Raw genomic sequence first — 25,414 nt, 5'->3', positions numbered from 1 at the left:
TCACAAAGTCATTCTGGGATTTTCAGAACAGCACATTAAATTTTGTAACTACTAATGGCATGCAGGAATCTAATCTGGCATATATCTTAGGAAACACCATGCTCCCTAAATATTGCTTACTGACTTCATTATAAATATTTAACAAAGATACTTGACCTTGAGGTCACTTTATTTTGGCCATTTCCCATCCTACTCCCTTCTGAAACCCTGAGGTCAGTCATCAAGAGCCAATGTGTTCTTTTGTTTTTGGAGCACCAGCCAACTGTACAACAACTGTTATAAAAATGTTTATTGTTTACCAAAACCATTGGACCTCTTATCAAATGCTGCTTGGTAACAAAATCTTATCACAGTTTTAATAAAAAAAAAAAAATGAAGGAAAAAGAAGCTAACTATTTGTCTCATTGTCATTAGTTAGACTTTCTGCAAGGTCACTTAATCCAGACTTGTTCAGTGCATTCATCAGATTCTCAGGCGTTGCATGTACTCCCTCTTGATCTTGCCAGGCGACTAGTAGCTGCTTAGCTCTCATCTTCATATCTTCGCTGTCACACTCAATCTGTCTAATTTCCGAGTCTTTCATTTCCAAGTAGGGAGCCAGGATCTTCCATTGTTCGCCCAGCTTGTTGGCAAATACTTCTATTTGTTCCCCTGTCACAGGTTTGTCTCGCCGGACATCAGGGCCTTGAAAACACACAAAATGTAAATTATGTACAAAGTATGAGGACATGTACAATTCAAAGTACAACAGAACTGGGAAGTTACGGGGCCACTGAAATATTAATCACCTTTCATAAGCTTTAAAAGTAAAACAATTCCTTTCTATATTTTCTGTGGGTTGAATATTGTTCTTACAGTCATGATCACTAGGAAATCAGTATTTCTTTTATTTTTTTAAATTTTAGAGCGTGAAGGACAGAAAAAGCACAAGCAGGGGAGAGGGGCAGAGAGCATCTCAAGCAGGCTCCATGCTCAACGTGGAGCCTGACACAGGGCTCGATCGCATGACCCTAGGGTCATGACCTGAGCCTAATTCAAGAGTCAGATGCTGAAGCCACTGAGCCACCCAGGCGCCCCTCAATACTTCTTTTAAAGCTAAAGCTGTTGCCTCTAGTGTCATTATGAAGGCCTCCCCTGAAACCAGGTGCTCCCTTCTAACCACCCCAATCCCTGTCAAAATTAACAAGTATGGGTCGCCTTCAAATGTAAGTACCTTCCTTCCCGTCACTTCCACATTTTTATTGCATAAAATGTAATATTTGAATTACAAGTTGTCAAACAATGTTTAAAATTCCTCACTATAAGAAACAGCTGAGATAAGTGGTAGAAGTTGAGAAGTAGATCAAATAACGTACCTCTCAACAAAGAACCCCAATCTTTTCCAATTTTGTAAAATAGCCAAGAAAATTCAATTCTTACTTTCATTTTCCTTCAGTAAAGCATCATTATCTTCCTCATCTTCATCCTCACCTGTTTTTATTTCTTCAGAAGGAGGCTAAAATGAGGAAGAAGAATGTTTCAAAGAATACTGACTTGTAAAATACCTGGGGATACTTTCAGGTTAGACAGGAATGGTTGAGTTTCCAAATAGAGGACCCAGAACTTTATCCTTGAGCATATTAAATGGGAATGGCAGGTGAGGATCACAAATGGGATGGTGTTAACTTGGAGTGGACGGTAAGATCTGAGAATGAGAAAGACTCCCCCTGCCCCCAACCTGGGAAGAAGGAAGCCAATAAAAAGTATAATGATTTGCAAATATCTTAGTACAGTAACAGTGGGCTGGGGAAAACCAGGGGAGCAACCGTGTTCTTAAAAATTTTTGAGTTGTAGTAATACGAGAAACTTGTATTAGAAAAGAGAACAGAGTAGAAAGATAGGCCAAGATGCCTACTGCTACCCTCAGATCCTGTTTGATAAAAGTGCATTGGCAAACAGGAAAAATTTCATGTCTGAGTTTACAGGTGGAATGATAGTTTAACCAAAGTATTGTGGACTTTAATACATTTTTTATACAGCATGTAATTTAGGATACTTTATCAATTTATGTTCTTCCTATAAATATATACTCATATTTTTCCTTATTCTAAAAATGGGGGTTTGTAGATCATTATTTTTTTCCACATGATAAGCTGTATATTCAGCTTCTTTGCTCAAATCGTGATAATCATTTTAGATAACATCACCTAAAGAATATGAAAAAATTCATCTGTATTACTTACTGGTAATTCCTTTGCTAGCTTTATTACCATGTTTTCAAGATATTCTGGCAAACTTTTAAACTGCTGGTTGGTTGGCTGGAAGAAGTGAGGGCTTCTCCGTGCTAGTAGTCTCAGGGCTCTCCAACCATAATTTGAATTGTTCACAGCCCTATGAAAAGAGATGTCCATCTTATAATTTATGTTTTTTTATTTCTATATGCCTTCTAATATAACTTACCATGTGAAATTCTATACTCTAAATAGCTGAAGGCACCATTCTTTTCATTTTGATCTTATTCCTAAGGACCTTCTCAGTATGCAGTTCACTTATAATACTAGAAACCAGCAGAATCCGATGAGACAGGTTCATATGCAGCAAACACATTTGAAAAGTTTATACACATTTTACTTAAGATTAAGTCAATTTGTATAGTAATAACTAGATGTTCTATGTGCCGGACAGTAATCATCTATATATTTAGGAAAAAAAATTCACAATAAGGTTTACTATGTTCAGTAAATTGATGTCCATACTGTCAATGCCACCTACAGGTGTGAATTTCAGAATATTTTATAAATTCAACGGCTGAGTTTTGACCACATAAACTTAATCCAATGTTATTTTCCATTTATATAACATCTGAGTTTTAGTTTGCTTAATACCAAACCCAGTGAAGAAAAATGGCTCCAAAACTAAAAGGGAAACCTTGAACAGCCAACACAATAAGCAATGATGCAAGAAGAGAATCCATGAACTGTTACGAAGCACAGCAGTGGGTGGTACACAGTAAGGTGAGAAATGGAAACCTCAAATTCTAAAGATAATGTTCCAGAAATAGCCAAGCTGCAGAAGAATCTAGAACACAAATGTATTCTGGTTGTGAGTTTTTGCAAGTCATTTGGCAGTTCCCCCCCAAGTTCTTAAGAGTAGCAAGCTGATTTCTTTAGTCCTCTCTTACAAATGAGCCTCTACTTTTAACGTGTGCTGGTACTTGCAAAGCTACTCCGATACCATGGTCTTGCTAAGTTAATGCCATGCTACAGGGCTCTGCCTGAACAGGGAACCAGTCTACTTCTCGGACACATTCCCATTTAAAAAATTTGAATCTTTTACACATTTTCAAAATCCTGCCAGTCATAAATACAAACTTTATTCTCCAGAAATCCATACATACCATTCAGGTTCTTAAGGTTCTTGGAGAACTATCACATTCATTCATTCAACAAATACTTGAACTCGGCACTCAGGGTCACGGAGCCCTCAAGACACTAGTGCTGCAGTTAACGGCAGGGCCCTGAGGCCAGAGTGATTTTCCTGGCTCTGTCATTTACTAGATAAGAACTTCAATACATTATTCAATGTATTCAATACACGCTTCGCCTCACTTTCTTTAACTGTAAAACGGAGAGAAGAGCAGTTTCTACTTTAGAGGTATATATGTTAAGTGCCTAGGGAGTACCTGACACACAGTAAATGTGAATGCATCATTATTATTGATAAACACAAGGTGTAGGAAGCTCAGACAGTGGTAAGGATGAGAAAACCAAGAAAAGTGAGAATTTCTGATGGGGGGGGGTGATGGGCCAGGGAAAACTGCCCTGAGGCAGTAATCTGAGAAGAGATATGAAATAAGACCACAAGCCATGGGAATACCTGGGGGAGAAGTTTCAAGCAAACATAATAGCAAGTGCAAAGGCCCTGGGATAGAAAAACCTTTGAGGTGAAGAACCGAACCCTAGTTGGTATGGTTAGAACAGAGAGAAAATGAGGAGGAGGAGGAGATGTGGCTGGAGGGGGAGGAGTCAGACTGAAGTCTTTTAGATCCAGGTAAGGAATTTGGATTTCATCCTAATTTTAATATGCAGTCATGGGAAAATTTTAAGCAGGAGTTTAAAGATCACAATTCTTCTGGAGAACTGACCGGAGCATCACTAGTTAAGAGATTACAGTAACTAACTCGTTAACTAGTCACAAGGTCACGTCAGCCACAGCACTCTTTACTGTGTGCTAAATACATGACCTGTGTGGTTCAAAGTGAACCATTTTATTTAATCGTCAGAATAACCCTGTAGAGTGGGTATTATTACTATTTAACAATGAGGACACAGGCAGAGGGGTGCTATAGTAGCTGTAGCAGCCTAGCCAGTAGGAGACACTGTCTTGGGATTGGAACGCAGACAGTCTGACACGAGGGTCCTTGCCCTTAAATCATGACACCAAAGTGCCGATTTAAAACCACAGTGCTGTGTGGTATTGCCTAGATTTACATGATGGAGCCATGACTGAGTCCTGAAGTTACTCCAAAATTTGTTGAGTTAGGTAGAGGATGGGGAGCCAGGTGAGATGCAGCGAGGCAGGAAGGAAAACAGGCAGGAGTGGAGTTTGCTGGATGTCCAGAGAAGAACACACTATCTAGGGAGGGAGAGACCAGTGGTGAATGCTGCTGGGAGGTCAAAACAAGACACCGTGACCTCGACGAGTGATTTCAGTGGAGGGACAGGGAGACAGCCCAGCAGCAGTGAGCTGACAAGGGAATGGGAGGTGAGGAAATGAAGCAACGGTTATCTATGCCTTTTGGGAGACTCTGATTTGAAGGGGAACAAAGAAAAGAGGATGGTTGAAGGGAGGTGGGGGGGTCCAAAGGGATTGTGCTTATTTTCTGAAACAGGTATGATTCTGTGTCTTGCTTGTTAGTGGGCATGGTCATTGAAATCAGGACGTGTGCTAATGTGAACTTGGCACGTAAACTCCCCTATGAGGAAAAGTACTGCCCTAACAGCCATGTCTCTTAATTAGTGTTCTGGTGTACTTACAATTCCTAAAAAAATACTGTGGAATGTTAGCTCATGAGGAACATTACTTACTTGTATTCATTTTCAACCATGTTTTCAGGGTCTGCCTGTTCAATGGCTTCTTCAAAGAATTCCTCCAAAGTTGGCATGTATTCCCTAGGTGTTATAAAAATACCTAGTGAGGATCATGTGTGTTCTTAATAATAAATAATCATAAAATGATGGCAATGAAAGATTCTCATATTACCCACACTTGTGTTAGTTATATTACTTAGGAACTCAGATTAAAAAAATTTTTTTTTTAATATTTATTTTTGAAGGAGAGAGAGCATGAGAGAGGGAGGGGTAGGGAGAGAGGGAGACATGGAACCTGAAGCAGGCTCAGGCTCCGAGCTGTCAGCACAGAGCCCAACGCTGGGTGCAAACACACAAACCGTGAGATCGTGACCTGAGCCGAAGTTGGACACTTAACCAACTGGGCCACATAGGTACCCCAGGAACTCATATTTTTAAGGAGGTGAAGGACTCTGGGCACCTGAGTGGCTCGGTCGTTTAAGTGTCTGCCTCTCGGGTTCAGCTCAAGTCGTGATCTCGCAGTTCATGGGAATGAGCCCCGCAGTTCATGGGAATGAGCTCTGTGAGCACAGAGCCTGCTTGCGATTCTCTCTGCTCCTCCCCTGCTCATGCACATGTGTACACTCTCAAGATAAACTTAAAAAAAAGGTAAATGACTCAAAACTAAACTTCTCAAAGAGGATAATAAAGAGGGGCAGTGTGGTATTGCAATGTTACCATATACTGTATTCCATCTAACACAGTCACTGGACTCTACACTGTAATGTTACTAGTCACAGGGGGAGCCTGGGGTTTAATAACATTTGAATTTCCCCAGCAAGGAGGAAAATTTCACATCCAAATGTCCATATCCAAGGATGTTTTTTCCTTAAACCAGAATTAATAAAAACCACACTAATAACCATACCATACTAAAATTTGAAGAGTTTAACTTTGAGCTTATTTTAGATAGTAACCATGATAGCATGGTTGGTTTTTAATGGCATCTTTCTTGAATTTGTTTTTTTGATTTAAAAATTTTGTTCTAATGTTTATTTTTGAGAGAGAGAGAGACACACACACACAGAACCTGAAGCAGGCTCCAGGCTCTGAGGTGTCAGCACAGAGCCCAATGTGGGTCTTGAACTCACAAACTTGTGAGATCATGACTTGAGCCGAAATCAGATGCTCAACTGAATGAGCCACCCAGGTGCCCCACTGAATTTGTTTTTAGAAGTAAGATTTTGATAGTCAAGCAAATAAGATTCAAGGGTCTGATTAGAACACATCTTAAAAAAAAATTTTTTTTTTTAATGTTTGTTTATTTCTGAGACAGAGACAGAGCAAATTGAGATCATGACCTGAGCCAAAGTCGGACACTTAACTGACTGAGCCACCCAGGCACCCCCATTGCTGGATTCTTAATTTTCAGTTAACTGAGTTAAATTTCAGATTTTTAAAAAACTATAAACATTTAAGGTCGTAAATTTCTATTTTCTATTTCTCCAAAGTTTAAATCTATAATACTTTTTACCATTTAATTCTGTGTTTTCTAATTTACGTTATGATTTCTTCTTTGATTCTGGAGTTATTAAAAAGTATGTGAAAGCTTTTAAAATACATTTTGTTACTCACATATAATTTAAATGCATTTGTGTTTTCTGTAAGACTAAGCTTGCTGTCTTGTTAAATCCAAAGTTTTTCTTACCCTTCTTATTAAATACTGAAAGTATTTACTATCAAAATTCTAGTAAAACATTTTGTAGAAGTGTCAAAATGAAGTGTCAAGGTTGTGAGCTGGTTAATCCTTATTTAGACTTATTTCTTTAGAAACAAGGTTTAGAAGATCTATGTATTTCTGATGCATTTTTTACCTTTATGCAGTGATTGTCGTTATTTTTAATAATGCTTTCTGCCTTTAAAACTCTATCTGATATCCATATAACTAATTGTCATTTGTCATACATCATACATATATTTTTTTAGTTTCAACCCTTCCATATCCTTATGTTTAAGGTGTTTCTTATAAACAACATATAGATGGACTTTTAAAATAGAATACTAACTTCTAGGGGTGCCTGGATGGCTCTTTTGGTTAAGCATCTAACTTTGGCTTAGGTCATGATCTCGCAGTTCTGGCTCCACCTGCTTGGGATTCTCTCTCTCCCTCTTTCTCTGCCCTACCAACCGCCCCCCCCCCCCCCAACTTGCTGTTTCTCTCTCTCTCAAAATAATAAAAAATATATACTGACTAATATCTTTGAACTAGGAAGTCCATTTCCATTTATTGTTATATGTGAATTTCTTTTAACTGTATAATTTTATGCTTTCCATTACGTGTTTCTTATGTGGCTTTTCCTCCTTGCCTATTTTTATTTGATTGCTTGAATCTTCTATATTTCCTTGTATCGTCATTTCAAAGTTACACATTCTATTTGTTTTACATACTTAACAAGCGTGTTTTACTGGAAGTCTAGTTACTATCTCTACCTTCATCTGTAACATTCTTTAATTCTTCTGATCACTCCCTGTTACTTTTATCAAATGTTAGTTCTACTTTTTAAAATAATCCCCAAATAGTAATTACTACTGTTTTATACAGTGAATTCTTGATGAGATTTATTCATGTTTACCAATGTCTTTGAATAGCAATCCTTCTTGTAATTTACTCAGTGTTTCTGGGTTCCATTTCCTTGACAGCTTTTTTAGTAAGGACTGTTGATAATATATTGTTTTAATCTGAAAGTAACTTTACTTCTCAATCACTCCTTCCTGATTGATCTACTGTAACTTGTTACAGAATTCTGGGTTGATACCTTCTCTTAACACTCATTCTGGTTTGTTTTGTTCTTAAAGTCAGCTGTCAGTCTAATTTTGTTTTTTTTGCAGGTAGTCTGGTTTTTCTCTTGGGTGATTTTACAACAATATGTAGAAATATGGATTTATTTTGTTTATCCTACTTAAGACTTGTACTTGAACCTAAGAATTTATGCCTATTCTCAGTTCTGAAAAATCCTCAGTCATTATCTTGATTATGGTCTCTTTCTCATTCTCTATTTCCTCATTCTGTGGTTGATTTTTATTCTTTCGTATTTTCTAACTCTTGATCCCTTTTACTGTTCTGGGTGATTTCTTAATCATTAATTCTTATTTCCACCTGTGTCTATTGCTAGATTATTTGTTTTTTCAAATTTGCTTGGTCCTTTTTCAGAGTGTCATGTTCCTTTTTAAAATTAATTCCTTCTTTTATGTCTTTAGCTATCTTAAATATACTTATTTTAAGCTGTATTTACCTGATGGTTTTATTACCTGAAGTGGTTGTCTAAGTTCTGTTGTTCTATCTGCTGATTCTTTCTCATGGTAGGTTGTTTTCTCGAATGTTTTAAGTGTGGATGGTTATCTTATCAGACTTTATCTGGAGGATCCTTGTATGGCTTAGGTTGAAGGTGTAACCTCCAGAAAGATTTTTATCATCAGACTGAGACATTTTAATTCACCCTTAACTTGGGGGTTCCTTTGAACTGCAGGTAGGATAAATTTAAATTGTAGGACTGCATGACAGTAGACTTGTTATAATTTCTCGGGGAGTACTTTTTCCTTTTCACCCACACCCCAGGTAGAAATGGACAAGCTTGTTCCTGTGCCAGTGAGCAAATCCTTCTTCCTTAATCTGTTCTTTTATGTTCAGTGCAGTGCTTCAAAGGCCTGAAATTTATTCAAGGGAAACTCAGTTGCAAATGTGTGCCGGCCTAAGGCCTTACCTTCTGTCGTTCTGTAGCTCTTATAACCCAAGTTCCCTGGCTCCCCAAAGTGGAAATCATTTGCAAATTTCTCAGCTAGAAGTAACCATATTAGCTCATACTTCAGTTTTCAGTTCCCTCTTCTTTTATGCATTTGTATTGCCTTGTGATTTCTAAAATTATTCTGCCAGTGCTTCTAGGTGTTTCATGATGGGAAACCATACTCTGCTGTGCCAAAGTCAACACAATAAATTCATTTCATTCACTTGACATGTGAGAAAAGCAATACTTCATGTGAAACATTTTAAACTTGCCTTGTCTCTGATTTGCAAGCTTCCATGTTATCAGGACAGAGATTCCAAAGCCTTGTTAACTCCTCACTACAAAACAGACACATAAATACATTTTTTTATGGACATCATCCTCATATGCCTTAAAATTGTAAAAAAAACTTAAACAGTGAATTTTTAGGTGGTGACAGAATGAGTTTTAATTTCTTCGTTAAATTTTGCTATTTAGCAAATTTTCTATATAAGCATATATTTAATGATTACAATCGTTTGTTTTTTCTAAAAATATTCAAGTAGAGTATAAAGCAATGAATAATTAACTGGAAAGTAACAGAAACTGAAGGATTGTGGTACCTTACAGCAGCTGGAAATGAGCTGGATCATTCTAACAGCGACTGTATTGTCTATGACATGGAAAAAAATGGCATAGCCTAGAGCCATGGATTTTGGGAGCAAGAAACAAAATGGAAGCTTATCTATCTGCATGAGTCCATGTAATGGGCCATCGAGATGGACAGTGTGTGGTCTGCTTTAGTCATCTATGTATGCACCAAACACAAAAAACTTGAAAAACACAAAAACTGGAGAGTGCTTACAGTAACATCTTCAAAATATAAAAAAAACATACCATCCCACATAGGAGATGGTATTAAGGTTAACCTACTTTCCCATTAGAATCTTTTTGTTGGGTCCTTTCCCTAGGAAGTCCTCTGGTGCCGTTCTCTTGCGAGCTACTCTTGTTGGCTTGGTGTCTGATGTTCTGTGGTGAACAAAACACACTGGACTTACAAATGGATAGCACACATAAAAGTGTTTAATGTAAAAGAAAATTCAGTTCTTGTTTTCTTCCCATAAAAACATCAAAGCTTCATATTATTATAAAACAATCATTAGAAGACAAAAATCCCACACCAGGGAACAAATTGCAAGGAGTGGATATATATAGCATTTTAAAAATAATAATAATTTGTTCTGGGAACTTAATGACAAGAAATCTAAGGTGAAAAATTCAACTAGAAGTAAATCAGGGGTAACTGCAAGGCTCAGTTGGTTAAGCATCTGACTCTAGATTTCAGCTCGGGTCATGATCTCATGGTTTCTGGGTTCATGTTGAGCTCTGTGCTGACACAGCTGGGATTCTCTCTCTCCCTCCCTGCCCCTCCCCTGCCTGCTCACGCTCTCTCTCCCTCAAAATAAAAATAAATTAAAAAAAGAAATAAATTGGGGCGCCTGGGTGGCGCAGTCGGTTAAGCGTCCGACTTCAGCCAGGTCACGATCTCGCGGTCCGTGAGTTCGAGCCCCGCATCGGGCTCTGGGCTGATGGCTCAGAGCCTGCAGCCTGTTTCCGATTCTGTGTCTCCCTCTCTCTCTGCCCCTCCCCCGTTCATGCTCTGTCTCTCTCTGTCCCAAAAATAAATAAACGTTGAAAAAAAAAAAATTAAAAAAAAAAAAAAAAGAAATAAATCAAAATGATTATATTCTTGTAAATTCATTTATTTATTTCAATAAATATGTATTTGAGAGAGAGAGAGAGAGAGAGAGAGAGAGAGAGAGAGACAGACCATGAGCAGGGGAGGGAAAGAGCGAGAGGGAGACACAGAATCCAAAGCAGGCTCCAGGGTCTGAGCTGTTAGCACAGAGCCTGATGTGGGGCCCAAATTCATGAGCCGTGAGATTATGACCTGAACCAAAGTCGGACCCTTAAGTGACTGAACTACTCAGATGCCCCAAAATGGTTGTATTCTTATACAGTTCTACTTACACTTTTTAATATGTAATACACATATACATATATCCATAATGTGAAATAATGTCAAATGATATTTTGAAATACCTTTCTCATATTGCTTGAGATGCATATATATTTACCTTTCTTTCACAAAACTTGGGCAGCCTTCATTTTTCCACGAGTTCCAGTTTTCTTCAGTGTTTAATATATGCTGGGAAAAACAAAGAAATTATATTTATATAATGAAGACCTTTGAAATTCTATTTGGTGCTACGAAGACTATGTAAATATAAAACACATACCTCTACCATCTTTGAAAATCTTTCTCCATCGGGGGGGTTTTCAGATAGTAGCTGTGATTAGAAAGAATATACTAAGCTTTCAACAACTTTCTGCATCATAGGTGTGGTTTGTAGGCAGGGAACCAAGAAGTGTTTGTGATCTTGTACCTGAGCTTAACTTTATCCTTATTTTCCTATTTGGGGCTGAAACAAAGAAAATTCTAAATTTCCATTTTGTTCAATCATGGGTTTGTTGCATGTTGAACTTACTTGATAAACTGATTTTGTAGTATCTTCAATCCACAGTGATTGCTCATCAGTTAAAACATAGTTTGAACTAGGAAACAAAGCAATAAAAGCACACTTAAGTTACAGCAATGTGTATTCAATTTTAAGGCTTATATACTATCTTGTAAAAACCCAAGGCCTATAACAGATAAGTTAACCAAACTGTAAACAGTGTCAGAAGTTACCAAGATATGAATAGGATTATAAGAGAAAATTCTTGCACTTCACTTAAGATGATCAGAATTGAAGACATGAAGGTGTATAAAGGAGAACACTCAATCTGATTAACTATGAACAGAGCAATGAAGGTTTCCTAAAATAAATTTAATGTGGAATGAAAACCTCTGAGACAATATTAACATATTCTTCTACATGGTGCACATCCAGATAAAGCATGCTACATTTCTTTAAAAGGCAATCAAAACACAATGAATAAAAAAAAAATCCACCCCTAGAGAAGGGTGAAGGCAGACCCAAAGTGTTAATGGGTGCCATTAATTAGGCTCTCACTATGCAGTAGGTGCTTTACTGCCAGCCAGTAAATAGTGGTAAGACTACTGTGCCAGGATCTGAGCACTTTACACACATTATTCATTTAATTCTAGAATGAGGATGTGTGTGTATTCAACAGAGGCCATAAAGGCTCAGTGATTTGCCCAAGACAACAAAGCTTGAATTCAAACCTAGGTCTGGCTCCAAAGTCCTTGATCTTTCCACCAAACTATATTAAAACTCAACAATAGCAGGATAAAAAAAATAACATTTTTGAGTACTTGCTATTTGTTATATTAAAATCAAAAGCCTGAAAGGGCTGAACTGCACATAGTGATTGATGAAAGCGGGATTCAAAGCCAGCAGGTAGTGAAGACACAGTCTTCACACAACTAATAAATACAACACTGCTTTGCAGCTTAGAAGTGCCATTGAGTAATGATGAACTCTACTTGAGTTATGGATAGGACAAGAGGAAGTGGTCTGTGCTGCAGGTGGAGGTACTCAGGAAGTAGAGGAACTGATCAGGTTTTCTGAAACTCCAAAGAAACTGGAACTCCTCTGTGCTTCAAAGATTTACTTTATTCTTTTGAGTTCTAAAGGCTTAAGACAGCTCCACATCTTGTGAGAGAAGTATTATGGATTTACTCTGCAAATCAGGCTTGGAGAAGGTCTGAGTGAGGTGAAAGGGGAACAGTGGATGTCTGGAACAGAGAGACCTGCACCCACACAACTGGGGGACCCCTAGGAAGCCCTGGCACTCATCAGGAGAGACTTACACTGATAGTAGATCCAGTCAATACCTTTCTCTAAAACAAATATCCTAACATCTTGTATCTCTAACAAAAGCGTCTGATTATCTAGTGTTGCCGCAAAAGGAAGGTTTCAGGGATGTAACCCTTATAAATTAAATGAGTCTGACACATAGGAAAAATACATCAGTGAGTCCTCTTTTAGAAAGGACTATTTGGAAATCATTTACTATTCACATTAACTTACCTTTTGAATTTGACTTGCCCCTTGAGATACTGGAATAAAATGAGGTATTGCAACAGGATGTGTCGGCGAAAGTTACTGTCACTCAGTTGTAAATCCATCAACTAGTTGAAAAACAAAACACACAACACAAAACACATTAAATTCAAGTTTTGCCTAAAGGTACAGGTTATTCTACTACAGAAATGAAAGATTTTAATTAAAAAAATATTTACTGAGGGCTCACTGAATATGAGACATTACTGCACAAGCCCTAGGACAGAGAAGCAAAGGCTTCAGATTTTTAAACTATTTTATGCCATGAGAGATTTATTTCGGTAGATAGCACTGTTACATCTGTGGTTCTGAAGTCAAGATACAGCAAACCAGAAATATAAAAAGGTAAAAATAAGACTACCACTTTCTCACATATAAAGAAATAATGGCTAAAGAGTGATCCATATGCAGATAATAACAAGGGATGGTGCTCATTTCTGTAGCCCTACAAAATGCCTATGACAGAGCCGGTGCTCAGTAATAAGGAAGTAAGAGTGAAGAATCATCTGGGAATTAAGTGGACTATTATATTTTAGAGAAAACTGTATCATACTTGTATTATCACACAATCTGCATTAGAAAGGACATGAAGGTCACTCACAAGGATGTTCTTCAATAACCCTGTCCTGAGGGTGGTCTATAAGAATGACCTCCAATGATGAAGGCAGTCATTCTGATTATGTCCCTAGAGTATTGAAGGAATGCTGAGAGCTTGTTTGGAGATTCTAGCAGAGAAGTGCAGCTACTTGTATACCCTTGACCGAAGAACGGTCCTCCTCTATTGGGTAAGGCCGTCCTCTTCGACTGAGCACACAGCTTCGGGAGGGACACACATGGAGCGGTGAGAGAGGAAGGGGACACCCACCTCGCCAGCTACATCAGCCGAATCAATCCTGGCAATCAATGGGGTGACAGATGTTGCAGCCAGATCACCCTCATATCCAAGGAATATGGAAACCTGTATCCACAAACTTGTGCTGCTTCAGCCTTCTAGAGCTAAAGCAACAATGGGGAGCTGCCTTATTTAATTACATTAATTAATTTATTATTAAAAATTTTTTTAAATGTTTATTTTATTAAAAAAAAATTTTTTTTTCAACGTTTATTTATTTTTGGGACAGAGAGAGACAGAGCATGAACGGGGGAGGGGCAGAGAGAGAGGGAGACACAGAATCGGAAACAGGCTCCAGGCTCTGAGCCATCAGCCCAGAGCCTGACGCGGGGCTCGAACTCACGGACCGTGAGATCGTGACCTGGCTGAAGTCGGACGCTTAACCGACTGCGCCACCCAGGCGCCCCTGTTTATTTATTTTTGAGAGAGAACACAAGCTGGGGAGGGGCAGAGAGAGAGAGACACAGAATCCGAAGCAGGCTCCAGACTCCTAGCTGTCAGCCCAGAGCCTGATGCGGGGCTCAAACCCATGAACCGTGAGATCATGACCTGAGCTGAAGTCAGACACTGAACGGACTGAGTCCCCCAGGCGCCCTGGGAGCTGCCTTATTTTAAATGGATAACCAACCAAGAAGACACCTGAAAGCCCGAGAAATGGAATCCAGTTGAAGGTCCCAGGTTCCTTTGGCTATGCTTCCATTTACCTAACATTCACTAGCCACTTCCTCCTTTCTAAACATGACTGGCCTTCCAATCCTCACCTTTAGGTATTGAACCTTTTATTCTATTATTTATCATATTAAATATCTCAACCCAAATTGAATGGCACAGTCTCTTGACTTCCTTTCCTCTCCTAGATGACCTCACCATCCCTACCCAGGCTCTCAAGTTCCTTGACCTCAGCTCCACGGACAGGCATAGCTCTGCTGTGGCCCCACTGCTATGGACAAAAGCTGGAGCCGGTTATTACTCACAGCTACCCCAGCTCTGAAACCCTCAATTCACAATCCTCTCACCATAGCCTCTGATTCTTCCAGTCTCTCACTCAGTTGTCCCAGGACCTGACTGAGACCTTAAGTCCTTTGAATCATCTATTTTCTGCCTGTTAGTCCCATTCCGTTTTTATAGTAATCCTATTTTGATTAAGATAAGGGGTCAGCAAACCTTCTTTAGATGGTAAATATTTTAGGCTATGTGAGCCAAGAGGAATATTATATTATGTAGGTACTTATGTAAACATATTAAAATACAAAATAAAACAAGCAGTGGGTCAGATTTAGCCTGCGGCTATAGCTGGCTGAGTCCTGGTCCTGACTTTCTGGTTTCTCTCTTCAACCATTTTCTTGCCAACTTCCTCAACACCTTTGTGCCATACTTCTGTCACATCTACTGGGCAAAACAGCAACACCAGATCGAACCAAGTTACTCACCTTCCCTCTATCAACACGAAGGCTTCCCATGGAGGTTGCAGATGGAGCTACTTGAAAGAAAATACAAACCACATAGCTCTGCAGATGGTATCCCCCTATGCTACTGCCTCTAACTTAAAATTCTGGTCTCTAATCAGTGATCTTTCTTTATTCTCCAAGGCTGTAATTCTTTCCTCTTCTCCACAGCAATTACTGCAAACCCTTTCAACATATTACAAGCATTACTTAACTACCCTTCCACTCTCAGTACATCAACTACCTCCACCTTCAATGAAAATATTTCAATAAATTGGAAGCTTCACCCACATCCTTGTTTTCACCTTTTTTCTTCTGTCTCAACATCTTCATTGCTGAAGGTAATCCTTCCATTTGGAAGTTCCAATCTCCCTAAGTTAACTGAGTCCCATCAGTTAACCCCCCTTTCTTCAACCCTTTCTTCTTTCCAAGCTCCTTTCTATTAGCATTAAGTAACTTCTCTCAAAGAGATCCTCAGCCTCCCCTCATATTCCCTAACAGCCAAACTTCTTGAAAGAACTGTTTCCAATTCACCCCTCAACCTGCACTATCTGTGGCTTTCTGTTTACCAATTTACTGTTTTTGCCAAGATCACCAATGACTTACTTGTTGTTAAATCCAATGAACTGTGTCCCCCCACCCACCCACAATGAACATTTTTTTCAGAGTCCTCATCCTACTTGATATGCCTGGCTTCCACAAGGTCACACTTCTCTAGTTTTTCTCCAATTTCACTGGCTACTCTTCAAGCTTCTTCCTCTCCCGGACTTCCCCGCCCCTTAAATGTTGATTTTCTTCAGGGTTCTGCATGATGCTGCATAATGTTTTCTTCTCTCTCTAGTCTGTATTTTCCTTTAATTACTACATACAGCTGGTAACTATACCATATACCAAATCTATACTCTCATCCTAGACCCTGTTGCTAAACTCCAAATCTGTATACTTACAAAGCTACTACATATCTACTTGAATGTTCAACTGACACTTGATCAGATTTCATGTCCAAAGTAAAACACACTTATTTTGCCCATGAAACCCGCTTTTCTCCAGTGAGAGGTTCCACCCTCCAACTATTTGCCTAAGCAACTTGAGGAAGACTGCCTGGAAAAAGCACAACTATAAACTATAGGAGCAAATCTTGAGTTGGAGAGTATGTGACAAGAAAGAAAACAGGAGGTACCAAGACTCTAAGTCCAGTAAAAGACTCATCTGTTTGAAGACCTTAAGTAGTTCAGCCAGTCGGGAATACAAACAAGCCTGCTGGCTTGGAGAGATGAACTGAAATGGCTAGCGTTGTGTACAAACTCTTCATCTATCTTGGGCTTTTGGTCTCCCACGTTTCTTTTTTAAATTTTATTTTTTATTTATTTTATTTTATTTTATTTTATTTTATTTTATTTTATTTTATTTTATTTTATTTTATTTTATTTTAATTTAATTTAGAGAGAGACAAAGACAGCGTGAGCAGGGGAGGGGCAGAGACAGAGAGGGAGACAAGAATGTGAAGCAGGCTCCAGGCTCTGAGCTGTCAGCACAGAGCCTGACACAGGGCTTGAATTCACGAAACTGTGAGGTCATGACCTGAACCGAAGTCGGACACTTAACCTACTAAGCCATCCAGGCACCCCTCCCACATTTATTTTTTATGCTAGAATATAGTTTTTGATGGAAATAGTGGACTGAAAACAGGAGTCAACAAGACATTGAATCGGAAGTGGGAAGGGACCAGTATGATCAGTCAAGCTAACTGCTTCACACTATGCTTATGGAAACTATAAGCTCTGAAAGATCACACAGCTAGTGACAGAACTGAGACTAAAACTGACACGCTCAAGTGCATTATTTCTTCCTTAATGTATATTTTCTAGTTCTACTTTTCTTTGGTTATTTAGAAAATTACACCATTTACATCATGCAATGGGTCAAATATTTCTTTGTTTTGTTTCTTGAACAAAGGGTCTTTTTATCAACCTTAGCTTTTACTGCACATCTCAGCTCAGGCCTTTCAGCCTTCCTGATTATTATTCTAAACCTAAAAAGGATCATGCTATTCTTATTTATCTTTATGTGCCTTTCTGTCAATAAACTGTACATGTAAATAATATTCCTGGTAAAATTAAACTGAAGTATGAAATATCCCATTTCTATCATTTATACAAAGTACTTTAAAAATCTGTGCTAGAAAAAAAATTAAGAGCATTCTCATTAAAATCTTAATTTGTCATCATTAACACATTAGCTGATATCAAATTATCTAATTTTTAAATTATGAAAAATTTTAAATGTCAAAAAGGTACAGTTAAGTAATATAACATTCATGTCTCTCTATCCAGTGACATGTCAAATCCTAACATTTTTACCTGTTCCACATTTGTTAAAGAAATAGATATTATCGAAACTGTTAAGCCCTCCTCTGTAACCTCCCTCTTCTGCTCCCCTCTCCCTTCCTCTTCTATTGTAAGCACTACCATGTATTTGGTGTTTATGATTCTAATGCAGATTTCACATTATTGCTACATAAGTAGTCATCTATAAATAACATATTGAGGTATTTTGCATGTTTTCAAATTCTATACATATTATTCTGCAATAAACTATTTTCACAAGACATTATAACTGAAATTTATACAACTTAATACATGTAACATAATTCGGGGGTTGGCAAATTTCAGTTAAGGGCCAATTAGTAAATTATTTTAGGCTTTGTGGATGATACAGTCTTCATCACAACTACGACTTTCTGCTGTGGCAGTACAAATCAGCCATAGACAACAGGTGGATGTTATAGCATGGGTGTGAGGCAATAAAACTGATTTATAAAAACAGGTGGCAAGCTAGATTTGCCAATCTCTGCTCCAGTTAACCCACTTTCAGTGCTTTGTGGAACTCTACTGCATAAATTTACCGTAATTTACCAGCCTCCTGCTTATGAACATTTAGATTGTTTCCAAACTTCCACCTACAAACACATAATTTACAAACAATGAGTCTTCTTAATTATTTCCTTGTGCATGTGTGTGATTGTCTAGGGGCCACATCTAGGAACAGAAGTTTTAATTTTGCTAGTTATAAAATTGCTCTGCAAAGTGGTTGAATCAATTTATACTTCAACCAGCGTGTATGAAAGCGTCCTTTCCCACACCTTTGCAAATACCATTTGTTGTTAGGCTTTTCTGCTTTTGTCAATTTGGTGTGAAACGACTGCCTCATCATTTTAATTCCTTTGGCTATTAGAGATGGTTAGCATTTTTTTTATAAGCTTATCAGTGATTTAGGTTTCTGTATGTGCAATCTACCTGCACATACCACCTTTCCAGTTTTCCACTGGCTTGTCTTTTTATTGACAGAATGTTCAGAATGTTAATCTTCTTCAGTTATACAGGTGATGAGTATCTTCCAGTTTGTGGCTGTTTTTTCACTTTGGTATGGTTTTTTCTATGGTATCTTTTTAAAAAAATTTTTTAATGTTTATTTATTTTTGACAGAGAGAGAAAGAGCATGAACAGGGGAGGGGCAGAGAGAAAGGGAGACACAGAATCCGAAGCAGGCCCCAGGCTCTGAGCCATCAGCACAGAGCCCAACGCAAGGCTCGAACTCACAGACCGCGAGATCATGAACTGAGCTGAAGTCGGACACTCAACCGACTGAGCCACCCAGGCGCCCCTCTATGGTATCTTTTACTATTCAAACTTTTATGTTTTCATATTAACTATATTGGTATTTTCCCTCATGACTGGTGCTGTGACTTGAGAAATCTTTCCCTGCTCTGAATGTACACATTTTATATATATATTTAAATGTTTCAGTTCTGCTTTTCTCATTTAGACTTAAGAATTTTTTTAATGTTTATTTTTGAGAGAGAGAGAGAGGGAGGGAGGAAGAGAGAGAGGGAGGGGAGGGGTGGGGGAGTGGCAAAGAGAGGAAGACACAGAATCTGAAGCAGGCTCCGGGCTCTGAACTGTCTGACAGAGTCTGACATGGAGCCTGAACTCACGAATCGTGAGATCATGACCTGAGCCGAAGTTGGACGCTTAACTGAGTCACCCAGGTGCCCCTCTCCTTTAGACTTTTAATTAAGCTGGAATTCAGCTTTGTGCATGTAATAAGGTATGAATTGAATTGTATTTTTTTCCATATGAGTGAGCTGTCCAAGCAACATTTATTAAGAATAATCCATCTTGGGGTGCCTGGGTGGCTCAGTTGGTTAAGCATCCAATTCTTGGTTTCAGGTCAGGCCATGATCTCACAGTTTGTGAGTTCGAGCTCCATGTGGGGCTCTGTGCTAGCAGCATGGAGCCTGCTTGGGATTCTGTCTCCCTCTCTGTCCCTCCCCCCAGCCCTCTCTCTCTCAAAAAAAAAAATAAACATTAAAAAAAGGAATAATCCATCTTTTCCTCACTAATCTGTAATGTAACTTTTGTATCTCAAACTTCAGTTTGTGCTTTCTATTTTTCTAGTTTTTTTTTTCCTTCTTTATACCTGTACTAATAATTGCTTTACTGTTTCAATTACTAGAGCATTACAGGTCTTAATATCTGATAGGGCAATTGTTTCCAATTTCTTCCAATTTTTCTTAGTACTCTTGGTTTTTCAGAAGAACTTTAATATCAACTTTTCCTTCTTCCTAGAGAATACCCTTTAGAAGTTTTTCAAAATGAAGGTCTTAGAGAAGTATGTTTTCCTGGTCTTTCAATGAGAATGTCTATTTTGTCCATAGTCTTGAGTGCATTTAGCTGGATATAAAATTCTAGATTGATAGGTTTTCTTCTTTAGAACTATAGCATTTCACCACTATCTTCTGGTATCTGTTAACTGTTAGAAATTGGCTAACAAACAGCTGTTCCTTTCTAGTATATTTGTCTTTTTTTTCCCCCCCCTTTAGTGGCTTTTAAGGTTGTCTCTTTGTCTCTGCAGTTATAGCATGATGTACTGAAGTATTATTTGTAGCACACATTTAATCTTCGAACTTGGTATTACCTTTAATTCTTTTCAATATACTTTTCCCTCTATTTTGTTCTTTAATAGTTGCTGAAATTTCTCAGTCAACCACACATTGCTCTCAACTGCTCTTTCACATTAACAAGCTAAAAAAACCTGTCTCTGTGTCTTCCGGGTAAACTTAACATACCTAACATTCATTAGTTCTCTTTTCATCTATGTTCAATCTATAGTTTAATTCTGTGTGTTCTGCTTTGGTTTTGATGATCCCATTTTTCATTTCTAAGTCTCTCACTTAGTTGTCATATTGAACCTTTCTGTTTCATTTCTGCCTGTTTCAGTTTCACAATTTTTTATTTAGTCTCAATGGATGCTATATAATCAATTATCTCTTTGATTATCCAAAACATGTATTTTTTTTTTTTCAACGTTTTTAATTTATTTTTGGGACAGAGAGAGACAGAGCATGAACGGGGGAGGGGCAGAGAGAGAGGGAGACACAGAATCGAAAACAGGCTCCAGGCTCCGAGCCATCAGCCCAGAGCCTGACGCGGGGCTCGAACTCACGGACTGCGAGATCGTGACCTGGCTGAAGTCGGACGCTTTACCGACTGCGCCACCCAGGCACCCCCAAAACATGTATTTTTAAAGTCACGATCAGGCTGTGTATCTGGAATAAATACACGTGTATCCCAACAGTTGATTTGGTTGGTGGTATTTCCTAGTATTGAATTTCTTTATAAATTTTGTGAATCATATTGTAATTTAATTGTAATTTATCAGAGATTTGCATGAGAAGCTTTTGTTTTGGAATGTTTGTTTACTTTCCCTTCTTTCTCTGTACATCCTTTCTTGTCTAGGAGTTTTCCATTTGATTCCATGAGGGTCCCTGGAGCCAAGTCTGGAAAAAGTCTTAAGATGAATTCTTGGAGCAATTATTTTATTAGTATATTGAAGATATCACATATTTAGTCACAAAGCTAGCAGACATAAAGCTTGACACAAATCTGTGTCTTTGTTATCCCTAGACCCAGAGTCTCCTATGAATCCACTGCCCTTGGCAGAATACTATTAATATTTTGTCTTAGCTTCTTTTTAAAAGAAGGTAAATTTCAACCTCAGTCCCTGGCTTCAAGCAGTGAATCTGGCTCTGGCCCCTGGTCCCACATGAAACATATCTGGTGTCTACCACTTGTAGCCAAACTCCTTGTAGCAAAACTCCTAATACAATTATCACTGTATTTGTAGTCAAATGCTCTACCCCTGAGCTATACCCCCCTTAGCACTGCATTTGAATAAAATTTACTTATTAAGCTGTACAAATAAGATTACAGAGAATGTTTAAACACCTTATTTGTACCTAAGGGACAAACTAATTACAAAATATTATCTTCAATAATGCAAATTAAATCCTAACTTGAGGTTCAAAATATATGCACTTGAAAGTAATTAAACTGCAAAATAAGCCTACAAAACAGAAAATGCAGAACTTCTTTCACTTCTGAAATCAAATTAGTCTTACTTGTGGAAGGAAGACACAAGATTCTCAAACTAATACTTACCAGCTTTAACCAAAAATAAAGAAACATTTCTATTAAACTTAAAAAACAAGATCAGCTAAATAGAAAAAAAGACGAGTACTTATTATGCTTAGTGAAAAAGAAAAATTTGTACCTTTTCACTTGTTAAAAATTTTGCAAAATACACATGTTCTCCTCCTGCTTTTAATTCTTCCATCTTTTTCCTGGAGGCCTGAGTATCATCTAATTTATAACTCTTAAAAACAGCTAGAACTTCTTCAGAATACTGCAAAGTAAAAATACCAATTAGTTTTATTTGACATTGTGGCCCAATAATTTTTTAAGTGCTTTTCTATATCAAAACACCTAGAATTTACTCACAGTTAACCATGAATGCATATTGTAAAGCATATTAAACAAGAAAAACCATGACGGGAAAATGGGAGTAAAACTACTTGTTATGAGATTTCATGGTATTGTAAAAGTTGGGATAAACCCTCTACTCCTGAAGAAATATCATTTCTTATATAGTTTGTGTAAGGGGCAAATAGAGAAAGTAATGCTTTGAGATTATACAGAAATTTACCATTGAAATTAGCTGTTTAACCAGCTGTGGAAAACATTCAAGCATTTCTTGTGCTAAAATGCTGTGACCAAATAAGACAATGATGTTGAATCCTATCTAGTAACAATTCCAGATGATTTCTCACTCACCACTTAATCTGAACACACACCATGCCACTTTTAAGAGCTACGCATTCACCTTGGATTTTGACTACAACTGAAAAGGACAACTGATCTTTAAGTAGCCAACAAAAAGAAATATAGAGAATTCTTTTTTTTTTTTTATTTATTTTTTTTAATGTTTATTTATTTTTGAGACAGAGAGAGACAGGGCATGAACGATGGAGGGTCAGAGAGAGAGGGAGACACAGAATCTGAAGCAGGCTCCAGGCTCTGAGCTGTCAGCACAGAGCCCGATGTGGGGCTCGAACTCACGGACTGTGAGATCATGACCTGAGCCGAAGTCGGCCGCTCAACTGACTGAGCCACCCAGGCGCCCCCAGAGAATTCTTATAAAACAAAGGCTAGCTGTTTTTTTCTGATAGTTTGTAAACCTTTAAAAAAAAATTTTTTTTAAGTTTATTTTGAGAGGGAGAGAGAGAGAGAGAGAGCACCTGTGGGAGCAGGGGAGGGGCAGAGAGAGAGAGGTGGAGAGAGAATCCCAAGCAGGCTCTGTGCTGCCAGTGCAGTGACTGACACAGGGCTTTAACTTATGAACCGTGACATCATGATCTGAATCTAAATCAAGAATCTGATGCTTCACAGAATGAGTCACCCAGGTGCTCCAACTTAAAAAAAAATTTTTTTTTGTTAAGATTTTATTTTTAAGTAGTCTTTACACTCAAAGTGGGACTGGAACTTAAACCCATGAGGTCAAGAGTTGCATGCTCTACTCAACCGGCAAGGCACCCCTAACCTTGTTTACCTTAAAAATAAAACTGCCAGTTATTTTACCAGCAAAAAAAAAAAAAAAAAAAAAAAGAAAAAGGGTTTATTTGGGAATAGCTGAGAATTGCAATCTGGGACTAGCAAACTACCCACAAAGCCAGACACAAATTTTGGGAGAACAAAGTAGAAGAATGCTCTTTTACAGAATAAAGGAGGAGTTCTGAGGGGCTGTTATAAACTAAAAGTCCACTGGAATAAACTGGGAGTTCAAAGTATAGTGGTTTCTCATTGGCTAAACTGTCGCTATCTCTCACTGGCTGGGCTGTTGCTGGGAGAGGAAGAAATCTTCATGCTGCTGGGACAGTAAAATAGTATAGACTGAAAAGGTCTATCTCTTCCAGCTGGGTCTGAAATTAACAACTAGTGCTGAGTGTAAGAGTTCCCCCTGTTGGTTTCCTGATTCTTCCATTCTAAATGAGGTTTCCTTTTATTAATTTTCACAGGCTATGTGGCTCATGTGGTCTCAGTCACACTACTCAAGTCTGCCATTACGGCACACAAACACCTATAAGTAATACATAAATGAATGAGTGTGGCTGTGTACCAATATAACTACGAAAACAAAGAAAAGACTGGATCTGGCCCATGGCCATAGTTTGCAACCCTTGTTCTAACAGGATACTTGAAATAATTTTGTGCAAAGTAAAGACAACATATTTGGCAAATATTCATCAATTTGTGTTGATAATACTATGTAAAAAAAAAATCAAACCCCAAGGCTGTAATTGCTAACTTTGAAATTCCTAACTCATTTATAAACAACTCCACAAAATTGGCAGTTTAAATACTAATTTACAATTTAGCTTCTGCATTATATTGTAAAATAGGCATAAAAACCTAAGAGGTAAAATTATACAATAAAAAGTATGCTGGACAAGAGTCAAGTTTTGCCTCTGCCATAGCTGTAAAACATTGACTTTTGGGTAGTATGTAACTGGCAACTTACCTTAAGAAAAGTTTTCCATGAAATCTTCTCATAGCATTGCACAGGGTTCCTGAAGTAATCTTGAAGTGACCAGAATTTTCGATACAGGTTGTAATCAATTGGAATGGAGCTAATAAAATAAATGTTATATTAAATAAATCATTTAAATTTTTTTAGAAATATCTAAGTGCTCCTAACTTTTCTTAGGTCATAAATCCCTTTAAGAAGCTGATGACAGCTAAGCCCCTTTACCCAGAAAAGTGCACGTTCATACTTAAACTTTTATAAACAATTTCAGGGGATTCATAGACTCTAACAGATCCACTTTACAGTAGCAGAATGCCTGAATTTTGGCCCAATACATGATTATTCAGAATTAAAGACTATGTTTCCTAACCTCTCTTGCAGCTATGTGTGGCCATGTGGTTAATTTCTGGCTATTTGGGAGAAGTCATATGTGCAATTTTGGGGCCATGTTTTACCATTTTCCTATTTCTCTTTCTGCTGGCCATAATGCAGATATGATGATGAGCCACATGGACTATAGGGAAAAAAAGGAAACACCAAGATATGGTGGGATAAGAAGTTAGGAGGAACATAGGTCCCTAGACAATCTTCCTGAGAAATGATATTCTACCAGCTCTGAACTGCCTGTCTCCAGACTTTTACATAAGAAAGAAACCAACTTCCGTGTTGTTTAAACTAATGTCACTTTGAATCTATGCTAAAAGACATGGCATCAGACAAGTACATATCAACTTAGTATTACAAAAGTAGGCATTTTCTTTAGTGTTTTTATTATGGCATTACTAATTCAACCTGTAATTTGTTACAAATCTGCAGTGTCAATACACATTCTATTAATTTTTAAATTTACAAAAATTAAACTATGTTTTAATTTTAGAAGTTAAACATTTCAGGGGTGCCTGGGTAGCTCAGTCGGTTGAGCGTCCAGCTTTGGCTCAGGTCACAATCTCACTGTGAGTTCGAGCCCTGCGTCAGGCTCTGTGCTGACAGCTCAGAGCCTGGAACCTGTTTCAGATTCTGTGTCTCCCTCTCTCTCTGTTCCTCCCCTGCTGATGCTCTCTCTCTCTCAAAAATAAATAAACATTAAAAAATTGAAAAAAAAAAAGGTTAAACATTTCAGACTTTTTTATCTAAGAGATTTTTGTTTTAACAAAATCCTCTATATCATTCAAAATAGCCATTATATAATGTAAAAAAAATGCTTGAGGTATGAACTATTTCATATCCTCAAATATCCACACAAATTTTCAACCTC

General features: G+C 37.9%; 1 protein-coding gene across 1 annotated transcript in view; it reads right to left on the bottom strand.

Moving 5' to 3' along the window:
* Nucleotides 1–274: 274 nt before the first annotated feature.
* The window catches only part of THOC1 (THO complex 1), a 53,100-nt gene continuing 27,960 nt past the window's right edge, over nt 275–25,414 (bottom strand). Inside the window, exons 10-21 of the mRNA XM_043558425.1 lie at nt 24,154–24,262; nt 21,850–21,981; nt 12,868–12,968; nt 11,359–11,425; nt 11,110–11,160; nt 10,948–11,018; nt 9,743–9,838; nt 9,103–9,168; nt 5,067–5,150; nt 2,223–2,370; nt 1,420–1,495; nt 275–684 (exon numbers count right to left, since the gene is read on the bottom strand). Coding sequence (XP_043414360.1) covers nt 389–684; nt 1,420–1,495; nt 2,223–2,370; nt 5,067–5,150; nt 9,103–9,168; nt 9,743–9,838; nt 10,948–11,018; nt 11,110–11,160; nt 11,359–11,425; nt 12,868–12,968; nt 21,850–21,981; nt 24,154–24,262 — 1,297 coding nt within the window. The 3' untranslated portion in view covers nt 275–388. The remainder of the gene's footprint in view (nt 685–1,419; nt 1,496–2,222; nt 2,371–5,066; nt 5,151–9,102; nt 9,169–9,742; nt 9,839–10,947; nt 11,019–11,109; nt 11,161–11,358; nt 11,426–12,867; nt 12,969–21,849; nt 21,982–24,153; nt 24,263–25,414) is intronic.

The sequence above is a fragment of the Prionailurus bengalensis genome, chromosome D3 (genome assembly GCF_016509475.1).
Source record: "Prionailurus bengalensis isolate Pbe53 chromosome D3, Fcat_Pben_1.1_paternal_pri, whole genome shotgun sequence".
NCBI lineage: Eukaryota > Metazoa > Chordata > Mammalia > Carnivora > Felidae > Prionailurus > Prionailurus bengalensis.
Note: the sequence above shows the minus strand (reverse complement) of the source record. Positions and strands in the feature narration are given on the sequence as shown.